This window comes from Triturus cristatus, chromosome 7 (genome assembly GCF_964204655.1).
Source record: "Triturus cristatus chromosome 7, aTriCri1.1, whole genome shotgun sequence".
Classification (NCBI taxonomy): domain Eukaryota; kingdom Metazoa; phylum Chordata; class Amphibia; order Caudata; family Salamandridae; genus Triturus; species Triturus cristatus.
Window position 1 is genome coordinate 1,717,716,686 of NC_140590.1, and position 12,301 is coordinate 1,717,728,986.

The 12,301-nt window shown below is 47.5% G+C and overlaps 1 protein-coding gene across 2 annotated transcripts in view; it reads left to right on the forward strand.

The window, feature by feature from the left end:
• LOC146812872 (alpha-2-macroglobulin-like protein 1) overlaps positions 1-12,301 on the forward strand; it is a 315,529-nt gene that overhangs the window by 166,947 nt on the left and 136,281 nt on the right. For both annotated transcript variants that reach the window (XM_085619945.1, XM_085619946.1), the window contains 2 exons: positions 3,281-3,430; positions 9,198-9,404. In XM_085619945.1, the coding sequence (XP_085476071.1) occupies positions 3,281-3,430; positions 9,198-9,404 (357 nt within the window). The remainder of the gene's footprint in view (positions 1-3,280; positions 3,431-9,197; positions 9,405-12,301) is intronic.

Here is a 12,301-nt window from a genome sequence, read left to right on the forward strand (position 1 = left end):
ACTGGTGGATATCCCTTCCGTCTTATTACAAGTGCATTTGGATGTACTACACTTGTAATTAGGCATGTAGTACACTTGTAATAAGGTGGACATGATGTCGATCATGTTTGTAATTGAGTCCTGTCCGCAAAACAGTAAATCATGCCCTTAGTTACTCTTCCATTTCAGAAAGGCCGACCTCCACCCACAACACAAGTAAAACCAGTACCTCAACAGGGCAAACCTCCACCCACAACACAAGTAAAATCAGCCCAACACCAGGGCAAACCTGCACCCACAACAGAAGTAAAACCAGCTCCACAGCGGGGCAAAACACCAACCACAAAACACATAAAACCAGCACCACAACAGGGTAACACCACAGCACAAGTAAAACTTGCACCACAACAGGGCAAACCTCCAACCACAACACAAGTAAAACCAGCACCACAACAGGGCAAACCTCCAACCACAAAACACATAAAACCAGCACCAGAACAGGGTTAAGCCACACCCACAGCACAAGTAAAACCAGCACCACAAAATGGCAAACCTCCAACCACAACACAAGTAAAACCAGGTCCCCAACGGGGCAAAACTCCAACCACAAAACACATAAATCCAGCACCACAACAGGGTTAACCCACACCGACAGTACAAGTAAAACTAGCACCACAACAGGGCAAACCTCCACCAAAAACACAAGTAAAACCAGTACCACATCAGCTGGTCAGCAGCACAGTCCTCTCCTCCTTTCTTTGCCACATAAAGATGGCACTAAACAGAAGTTTCTGAAGATGCCTGACCAGCCTGTACCCCTCTCAAACAGCAAGCCCTTCCAGTGTATTCCTTTCTTTGCCTGGCAGTCCATGCAGAAGGAACAGGGGTGTAGTTTGGGTATTGTTGGGCAATTTGTTGCTGCGTGAATCACCCTGGTGAGATCAGAACACCCCATGCCCCCAGTGGGGTCCCCTGCTCATGGCTATGTCAGAGAACAAATACTTGCATCTTCTTTTGCAGTGTGCTATTAAAGCCATCTCTATTTTACATGCAAACCAGATACAAGTTGGGATAATGCAATGCAAACCTTTGCGAACTCCCTCGAAATGGATGAAATGGCCCACCCGCATGAGAGATATTCTGATTAACTAACACATACCTAGGCCCACTGGGTGGGTGGAATCAACTATCTGTGGTGCATAAGGCGCAGTGGCTGAAAGACTCAGAGGCCTGATTGGCCCACTTTAGCCTAATTGTTATATTTTACTACCCAAACAACAGTGATCGGATGCATTTCTTTGCTTTCAACAGCACACGTGCTGCACCACTGCAGGGCAAGCAACATTAGTGGAATCATTAGGGGTTTAAAAAAGGAGGTCTACATTATTCCAGTGAAATAATTTTTTTTAAATAACATTCCCAGTCAAGCAAATCTCAAGCAACAATTCCCACAAGCTCAGTGTTAGATATTGCACGCCTCATATGCCCAGTCTCAAATGTGGGAAGTTCAGTCAGCCCATTCTTGCAGTATTGCACTTACCACATGCCTATTATTTTGGATGATAAGATTTTATGAGCTCTCTGATAGCTACTGAACATTTACCCAATAACAGTTATGATCAATATTAGACACCCGTAAACAAGAATGCCCATTTTCATGTGACTGCTAACAAGTATTACCAGAATCTGCATGCACCAAAAAAAAAAGAGGTTGGCAGTTTCACATAATCTGGAAGAGATATTGCCAGTTCCCACAGTACCAGGTATCCAGGCATGCCTATTTGGGCATCTCAGTACAAGACATTGGCAACTTCCAAAGGTATCACAAGCTCCCATGTCCATGAATACACTCTAGCCCCAGCACCCTCACTTCTTTCCTGACACTTCCAGTGAGGCAGTGAAGACTCACCCCAGACCTTTGTGACACAGTGGTGATCCCAGCTCCATGTTTCAATAGAGCAGCTCTAACAGATGCAAGCAAACAGAAGGCAGTTCCTTGCCATCAGAGTGGCAACTGGCCACTCACAAACTCAGGCAGTGTTCATGACAATAAGGGGGATAGAGGACCCTGGCAATAAAGGCACAGCGCCTAGACCCTCCAGACATCTTTTCAAATCATTGTAGGCACTCTCATTTAAAAGGACGGTTAGGATCAGACACCTGCATAGGTATGGGCAGAGTTCTTTAGATAAAGTGTTTCAAAATCCATTCCTTTTTGTGGTTTTGACGAATTGCACATGGAGAAAGGTTATTTGATGGCACAGTTGAAGGGCGCTTCTCTTACAGATGCCTAAGATACTGAAGCTCGATCTGCTGCCTGTCTGGCAGGCTAGTGACCATCTGCCTTTTCATGAGACCTGGTGAACATACCTCCACTGTTGACCACATCCTACAGAGCTTGCTTTCTCAGTGGACTGTACTTTGCCAGCGCGTCACATTGAGAATCGGTCAATCTTAAAAGAGTTTCCAGGGTAGCTTGTTGACTTGGCTTCAGACCGCAGTAAACAATGAGGACAGCCAATGTTGGCATATCAATGCTGAAGGTTCACCCTCAGTTAAGCAGCCTTTGCTCGACTGTGAAACTGATGCTCTTGTCCTTAGTTGTTAAAGCAGTAGTTGTGTGGCCAAGTCTGAGTGTACATCTCCTTTGGATGTGTTGGGCTCGGAGATGCACAACGGGATCCTGGGTTGGTGTCCGGTGCAGGAGAAGCCCAAATGCTTTCCCTGGCCAACAGGACCTTATATGGTCAACCAGGCAGTCAAAATTAGTTTATTTCAGCCTTTTTGGGGCGCTTGCGTAAAGACATCCTTGGAGATACCAGGAAGAATGTCTTGCTGGGAGGACAGGACCATTTTCAGGCCAATCATTGCCATGTGAAAGCCCCAGAGGACTGCTGAGACCTGCTTAGAAAGGGTGGGAGGGGGAGGAAAGGGAAATGGGCTCTAAGGTTAGTGGTAAATGAAGAAACATTAGGATTGAAGTGGGCCCAGATGGTCAATGGAAAGAATGCCCTTTCCATTGTGCTCCACCCGTCAATCCCAGTGAAAGATCAAGGTATCTTAGCAGTAGTGTGAACTTAGTTGATAGTACTACCTTTTTTATTATTTTTGGATGACATAAACAGCGGCATTGGGGCATATCTATTGAAATAGTTATTATAATTATTATGCTTAAATAACAGTTTGAAAACACGCAGGTTGATCAACCATGCATATGGGTATTGAGAATCTAAGTTGTCGTGTTTCCATTTTGTGTAGAGGCAAAGAGACGCCTCTTAACTTCTGTTTTGGGTTTTTGTAGGTGACCTTGGGATTCTCTCAAGAAGAGGCATTACCTGGTGCTGATATCTCCCTTCACCTGCACTCGGCTGCCGGTTCTCTATGCGCTGTCCGTGCTGTGGATAAGAGCACGGTACTGATGAAACCCGAGGAGGAGCTCACAAGTGAAAAGGTGAGTAATGCTGCCGCTCCAGCCCAACCTGTCGGCACTGTCAACAGAAGATACTGAAGACAGAAAAGAGGCCATGTGCAGATTATAGGCATAGGGTTGAGGTCACCATGGATTTCCATTCTTCTCCGCCCTCCATCCCTCTGAAGGTGTTGAGACACTTGCATTTAGAATGACTCACGCCGGAGGTCATGATTCCTCTACTCAAGCAGGCGAGTGCTCAGCCCCTCCCACCCTCCCGCCCCTCGCCATTACAAAATGGAGCCACCAGGCCGGAAGCGAAGCGGACGGGCGCAGCGGGCGCGCTGTCAGCGCGCCGAAGGCGCGCCTAAGGCAAGCCCGTCTGCGCCCGTCCGCGACAGGCCGGGACCCGGGGCCATAATCCCTGTCCCACCCTCCAGCCATCCACGGCCATTGAGCAAACGCTCCATCTCTTATTCAGGGAACGAGCTAAGAAAACTAAACACCGCTGACTCTCAGACCCAAGCATCATGTGCACAACTGGAACCCTTAAGCACCTTGGGACCAGTCAGCTGTTGGAACTGCCACTGGCTGAGCAACCCCTGGCACTGCCCCACCAACCTCTCTACCCTCGAAGTAACTCTAAAATGTATCTATCTTAACGTAAGGTCCCTCCCCAAACATGCAATTGAAGTATGGGACATTGTAGAAAGTGATCAACCAGACCTAGCTTTCATTACGGAGACTTGGCTAGATAACCACAATACCCCGGATATTGCCACGGCCCTCCCAGACAACTACAAAATTCTCAACTTGAATAGGAAGAAAAAGAAGGGAGGGGGGGTAGCACTGCTGTTTAAAGACTCATTTTCTTGAAGACAAGAAGTGATCACTCAGGCCAGTACCCACGAGGTTATGGCATTTTCTTTATCCTCTAACACCACCATCCTATTTGGTGGAGCCGTCATCTACAACCCCCCGGGCTGTACCTCTGAATTCAACACTCATCTCTTGGCACAAGTTATGCCAATCTGCCTTCAGAACAAAAATATATTACTCCTAGGGGACTTTAATATCCACTACGATGACAGTAATAACCTCCTCACTAAACAACTAACTGAAAATATGGAGATACTGCAGCTGTCTCAGAGAATTAACCAACCAACCCATCAGGCCGGACACACCCTCGACCTGATTTTCTCCAATATTAACCCTATCTCCATCTCAGGGATAAGACCACTACCATGGACAGACCACTCCTTGGTTGAATTTGATATTCAATTACCGGCTAAAAACACTAGGCCCTCCTATCAGACAGCAACCCACAAAAGACGTTATGCTAACTTCAAGGTTGAAACTTTCAAGAAACACTTTGTACATCCCCCTACAGGAGAAATAAGTGTTGATGAAGCAACAGATAGACTGCAGGACCACATCGCAATGGGTCTCGAGCACTGCACTCGACAGTGTCGGAATCCCAAACCCAGGCGCACCATGTCAGAAAAGTGGTACGGCCAGGAACTGAAATCACTAAAAAGGAAATGCACCATGCTAGAACACAAATGGAGGTTAACAAAATCCCAAGAGACTAGGTCAATCTACAAATAGTTAATGAGCTATGTAGCCCGCCCAGTTTATCATCTAATCTGATTCCTTCGCAAATCAGTTGCGACAAAATGAACAACTTCTTTTGTGAAAAGATAGACAAGATCTATTCTTCCTTCCCCAACCCCGAGGCGGGCTCCCCGATGGACCACGAGCCACCCACCTCCCAAGCCCACTGTACTAGCTTCGGCCCATTCTCTGAAGAGGAAGTGGGCAAAGCAATGCTCAAAATTAAATCTGGCTCCCCCTTGGACCCTTGCCCCCATCATATTTTCCGACAACTCATTCCTTTAATTTGCCCTGCAGTATCTCAAGTGCTGAATCACTCGCTAGAAGCGGCAGAATTTCCATCCAGCTGGAAGAACGCCACAGTCACCCCCCTTCTAAAAAAAGCAGGCCTAGATATCAACAACCCGGCCAACTATAGACCCATTTCCCAACTTCCCTACTTGTCGAAAGTCCTGGAGAAACTGGTCAACAGGCAACTGGTCAGTTTTCTCGAAACGAATAACCTACTGGACATCACGCAAACAGGTTTTAGGGCCAACAACAGCACGGAAACAACTCTCCTGGCCGTGCTTGACAACATCAGAATGCATGTGGACCAGGGGAAAACAGTTGCCCTAATCCTGTTGGACCTCTCGGCGGCATTCGACACCGTCCCACACAAACTGCTCCTGGAGTCTTAGCATCTAGAGGCATTAGGGACAGAGCACTGGGATGGCTGCGGTCTTTCCTATCGGAAAGATCACAATCGGTGCACCTGGGCAAGTTCTCATCCCCCCGCCGGATCATCAAATACGGGGTCCCGCAGGGGGCCTCGCTAAGCCCTACTCTGTTCAACGTTTTCGTGTCTTCCCTGGCTGGAATCGGCAGAAAATGGGGTGTTGAAATCTGTTCCTATGCGGATGACACCCAACTCACTGTAATCTTGGACGAGAAGAACAACCCCAAGGACAGGCTTCTAAACTGTCTCTCTGAGTTGGCTGAATGGATGCACAAGCACTACCTTAAGCTAAATGCAGACAAATCAGAGATACTGCTGTTCGGAGGCCACACTCAACTGTGGAACGACACCTGGTGGCCTGAAGCCCTGGGTATCCCTCCTGCCCCGACATCAACAGCAAGGAATCTTGGAATAACTATTGACACCTCCCTCTCCATGAAAACTCATGTAGCCGCTATATGCGGTAAAGGCTTTGCAACTCTGAAGATGCTTAAAAGAGTCTTTCCATGGATTGCAATAGAGTGCAGAATCCTAGTTCAGTCTCTCCTGATGAGTAGGCTGGACTATGGAAACTCCCTGTTCGTAGGCATGGCAGAGTACCTATTCACCAAACTTCAAATGGTGCAGAACGCAGCAGCCAAGGCTATCTGCATGAAAAGAAAATTCGACTCGGCCACAAATTGTCTGCGTGATCTACACTGGTTGCCAATGAAGCAAAGAGCAACTTTTAAAATGTTGTGCATCACTCATAGAGCACTGCACAAGACAGGCCCTCTCATCCTTAGAAACAGGATTCAGTTCTACACTCCCACCAGAAACCTCCGCTCACAAATCTCGGCGCAAGCCAGTATCCCCCGGGTAAAGAGAGCCAGGATGGGTGAACGAGCCTTTTCCCACGTCGCTGCAAGGAAGTGGAACGAACTTCCTGTGGCCCTCCGACTCACAGAATGCCACCTGGCATTTAGGAAACAACTAAAAACCTTCCTTTTCCCCCACTCCGACTAAACCACCCAACTATGCCCACTGCACCCAAACTTTAGCAATCACAGCGCCGTGATATCCCTTTGGGATGATTGTTAGCGCTCTATAAGAAACCTAAATAAAATAAATAAAAAGAAAGCTATTGAGAGGGATCCCACATCTCAGAGGAACAAAAGGATGGATTCTCACTATTTTTCAGGCTAGAAGACAAGTCCAGGTCTCTATTTTATATTGTATTATAGCAGGAAATGGTTTATTTGCTAAATTTACCATCATATATTCCCTAATTTACACCAGGAGAGTTGAATAGCACCAAAAGACAGACAGGATGCTTGCTTCCATATCTCCACCTGCACATCACAGCAGAACTTTCGCTGTTTTCAAGTAAAAGTCACTCATTTGGTCTGCGGTCAGCATCTAGAGGGCTTTCCAAGCCCTCTAGATGTTCTAAGTGATATCACAGACAAAGGCCTCACTTTTGTTGTCTTTTTGATGTCACTCAAAATCCCTCAGGGAAAAGCATTGCTGTTATTCAGTTGCCCATCTATAATTTTATAAATTCCCTTAATCTGACATCCTTTTCATCTTTCATCACTCCCATCCTACTCCTCCCTTAGCACAGCAGTCTATTGGATAAAAAAGTCAACATTCAGTTTAGTCAGTTCCATGAGTTCCTTCAACACTCCGTGCAAAGTGTATATAAAACACACAAAAAATGATTAAGCAATAATATGTATTTATATAGATTTTTATTTTTTATTAAGCACAAACAGTGACCCAGAGATGTATGGGGGAGCTAGCGAGTCACAGATATGCCAAACTAACTCTACAGACTGCTGGTCAAGATTAAAAGTATGGGCTAAATATTAAACTGTCTCCTAAATTTTGTATGACTGTATTCACTCCTTATCTGACAAAGAAGTTGCAAACAAAAATCTAGCCGTCCACTCAGCTACAATAAAACATGCTAGACAAGCAGCTGCAGATTTTGGATTACCTGAAGGTGCACACATCAGAAGTCAGAACTGCAGGAAGTGGGGACCTTGATCATAGAATGCTCTCTGTGCAATGCACATGCATTTAAAACAAAACATGTTCCGCAAAGGGCGGTCAATGAAGATTGGTTAAATGATGGGCCACTGTGTCCACTCTCCCAATGCCCAGAACTAATCTGGCTGCAAAACTGTATTGTCTGCAGGATCCGGGTCAGGGATTGAGGCAGGCCAACCTACAGAGAATCACCATAGTCCAATAAATCCATAAATTGCACAGGCAGCAGTTTCCTTGGAGTCCTCAATGCATGAAGCTGTTAATTGATTAGATTGAGGCTTTGAAGTCAAACTACAATTGATAAAGTCTCAACCTCTATCACCATCTCCTCAGCTGGCAGAGGGAAACCTTTTATAGGAGTCCGCCAATGATTGGACAAAAGTTAGTATTTACTGCAAGCTACTAGGCCCTCTGCATTGCACTGTAACTCATACTCCTTCACCTTCAATCATTTGGATATGTCCATTAAAGAACACAGAAAGCTCTCCTGGACAGTTTCAACTGAGGCCCTGACCTCACCTTGAAAGATCAATCTGGTGTCGTCCACCTATGGATAGAACTCAAACGCAAAGGAACTAATGATCACGGCTGAAGGTCTAACATTAATACTCATCAGCAGGGGGCTGATAGAAGGAACTGGTGATTGTTCTTGTATCCTTGGAGTGGGATCTGTGATTCTCAAAGGTGACAGCTTGGGTCCTATCTGTCTAAGCCAATTTGGAACAATTCCTCCCACTTCCCTGAATTGATGAAAGGCTGGGAGATGGCATAACAATCCAGAAAGATAACAGCATTATCAATAAAGCTGGCCTACTGGTGTTTAAGGCTAAATGAAGATAATCAAAGATGTACATTTGTGGTTTAATCTGAATCCGTCCTGCACCTGATCAAGTATATTATTGTTTTACATACAGCCTGGCAACAGACAACATTGTTTTTTGTAATTTGATGATTACAAAGAGGAACTTCTACAAAATACATGGTTCAGACAATATGTACTTTTAAAATAGAAGCATAAAATGGAAAACACTATTTTTAAATGGAGAAACAAATTGACAAAGGTTTGAAGTGATTGACTTCAATATACAACAGCAATAGTTTTCTGTTCTTTATACTAGACACAAAAGTTTACCAGACAAGTCATATTGTAGTATTCTAGGCTTTTAAAAACATTTTGGCAGCCTGTAAATGTAAATGATCTTTTAAAGACATATGTGTTGCTGGGGTCTTGTGAATTACCAGCCTGTGATCAAATCTCCCTGTACTTGGGACCTCAATAAACCATTCATTTTTCTATCTTGCTGTTTATAATGTCACTATAAGCCCTATACTGTGTCTTGGACTTGTAATTCACTGCCACTCACCTTTTACTGTACATATTTTCTTCCCAGAAACACACCTGGTCTATTTTTGTCACATTGAGTTCCATTCTCTCCTCCCCTTTAGGTGTTCAACAAGATCCGGCCTGGTTATTTTGGGGGCTACCCTTACCAAACGGAGGACCAGGTGGAATCGCCCTGCCCAGACTACCCTTTCTTCCCTGGAATAATGCCCCGTCCCGCTGATTTGGGTCGGTTATCGTCATCCCGGAGAAGGCGCTACAGTATGCCATGGCGGCCTCGGAGGAACCCTGACGTCTACAGCTTGGTGCAGGTAAGCTGAGTGTGCACTGTATTACAACTTTACACTTCAACTCATGTCAAAGCCCTCACTGGGTGCAAGGAGCAGCTTGTACACTAACAAACACTGCCACCCACAAATGGAGTCTACAAACACTGCCACCCACAAAAGGAGTCTTAGAGCCCTCACTGAGCCCTGGGAGCAGTCAGTACAGAATATTATCACCCCGGGGGAGTCTTTGAGCCTCTGCCGAGTACAGAGAGCAGCCTGTACATCATATCACAATCTTATCTAAAGAGAGTGTTAGAGCCCGTAGTTAGTGTTGGGAGTAGTGAGTGCGTCACCTCACATTCTCATCCACAGAGAGTGTTAATGTCCTCACTGAATGCAGAGGGCAGACCAGTGCTTAATTTGTAAATAAATAAGTTCCAGGGCCCTAGGCATTGCTCAGGAGGCCATGCAGCTTACACTATCAACTGTAACTGCCATCCTTGGCACCTGCCAGTATAAAGCGCCCTACTAAACATCACACTCCTATTAATGTGACGTTTGGATAATTGCAGGCCACCCAAAGCAGAAAGAGTGTCCTGAACGCTCTAGAATTGTTGTTTAAAATGTATTTATTAGTTAAACTGATGTACTCGTACAAAAATAGACAGACAGCATTACCAATGTGGTGGGCTATCATAAGTAAGTGCCAGTGGCACGCACCCGAAACACCGAAACAAATTAAGCACTGGAGCAGGCTGTAAACTTCCTCCAACTGCTACCCCCAGAGGGCGTGTTAAAGTCCACAATAAGTGCAGGGAGCAGTCTGCTCATCATAACTCGTTTTCAACTTTCGAGGGCCCTCACAGACAATAAAAGCCTCAGTGAGTTTAGGGAGTGCCTTGCGGTCCACCTCACATTCTCATCCTCAGAGAAAGAATAAAAGTCCTCATTGAATGCAGGGGACAATCTGTACATTTCCTCAATGTTACCTTCTGATGGATTGTTAAAACCCTCACTGAGATCAGGGGGCAGTCTGTACATCTCTTCGCACTGTCACCTCAGAGCGAATTACAGAGCCCCTGATGTGTGCTGGGAGCGGCCTGTACAGCTCCTCAGACACTGATCTCCTGAAGGAGTTCTAGAGGACTCTCTCAATTCTGTGTGCAGTCTTCCCGTTACCAAGCACTGCCACCTACAGGAGTCTTAGAGCCCTCACTGAGTTTGGGAAGAGGTGGATCAGTCCCTCACAGTGTCACCCTCAATTGGTACCAGACCTCTCAGTGAGTGAGTTTGGGGATCAATCCAGACATCACCTCACACCCGGTAATGAGTGTAAGTCAATCAATCAATCAATCATGACATTTGTATAGCGCGCTACTCACCCGGAAGGGTCTCAAGGCGCTGGGGGAGAGGGGTCCGTTACTGCTCGAAAAGCCAGGTCTTGAGTTGCTTCCTGAAGGAGAGGTGGTCCTGGGTTAGCCGAAGGTGGATGGGGAGGGAGTTCCATGTCTTGGCTGCCAGGTAGGAGAAGGATCTTCCTCCGGCGGTGGCTCTGCGGATGCGTGGGACGGCGGCGAGGGCGCATGCGCAGGGTGTTGAAGCACGATGATGAGACGGCGTTGACTTGTCTGGTCATCGAGAGGGAGGAGTCCAGGATGAAGCCCAGGTTACGCGTGTGGTCCGTTGGCTTGGGGGTGGTGCCCGGGGCAGGCGGCCACCAGGAGTCGTCCCACGCAGAGGGTGATGATCCCAGGATGAGGACTTCCGTCTTGTCTGAGTTCAGTTTCAGGCGGCTGTTCTTCATCCACTCGGCGACGTCTTTCATCCCTTCGTGTAGGCTTGTTCTGGCGGTGGCTGGGTCATTGGTGAGGGAGAGGATCAGCTGGGTGTCGTCGGCGTAGGAGATGATGTTGAGGATGTGTTGGCGTGCTATGGCTGCGAGGGGGCTCATGTAGACGTTGAGGAGGGTGGGGCTGAGCGAAGATCCCTGTGGTACACAGTAGATGACTTTGGTGGCCTCGGATCTGAACGGGGGAGGTGGACTCTCTGGGTTCTTCCGGCGAGGAACGAGATGATCCACTCCAGTGCCTTCTCTTGGATTCCGATGTCGCTGAGGCGATGCACTAGGGTGCGGTGGCAGACCGTGTCGAACGCTGCGGAGAGGTCCAGGAGGATGAGGGCCGCTGTTTCCCCGTTGTCGAGCAGGGATCTGATATCATCAGTGGCTGCGATGAGGGCTGTCTCGGTGCTGTGGTTGGCTCGGAAGCCGGACTGCGAGTTGTCGAGGGATCCGTTCGTCTCGAGGAAGGCGACAAGCTGTCTGTTGACGGTCTTCTCGATGACTTTGGCAGGAAAAGGGAGGAGCGAGATGGGGCGAAAGTTCTTGAGGTCGGAGGGGTCCGCTGTTGGTTTCTTCAGGAGGGCGCTGATCTCGGCGTGCTTCCAGCTTTCCGGGAAGGTGGCGGTGTTGAAGGAGGCGTTGATGATGTCCCGGAGTTGGGGTGCGATGATGGAGTCGGCCTTGTTGAAGACGTGGTGGGGGCAGGGGTCGGTTGGGGATCCGGAGTGGATGGTGTTCATCGTGCGGGTGATGTCTTCGGTGCTGACCGGGGTCCAGGCGCAGAGGGTGGTGGTGGGGGCGTTGGTTCGGTGGTTGGGTGCGAGGTTGGTGCGCCGAAGCTGTTGTGTATTTCGGCGATTTTGCGGTGGAAGAACGAGGCGAGTGAGTCGCAGAGGTCTTGTGAGGGAGTGATGTCGTTGTTTCCGGCGCTGGGGTTGGAGAGCTCTTTGATGATGCTGAAGAGTTCCTTGCTGTTGTGGGCGTTGTTGTCCAGACGTTCTTTGAATGCTGTCTTCTTGGTGGTGCGGATCAGCTGGTGGTGTTTGCGGGTGGCGTGCTTGAGGGCAGTCATGTTGTTTGTGGTCTGGTCTTTGCGCCA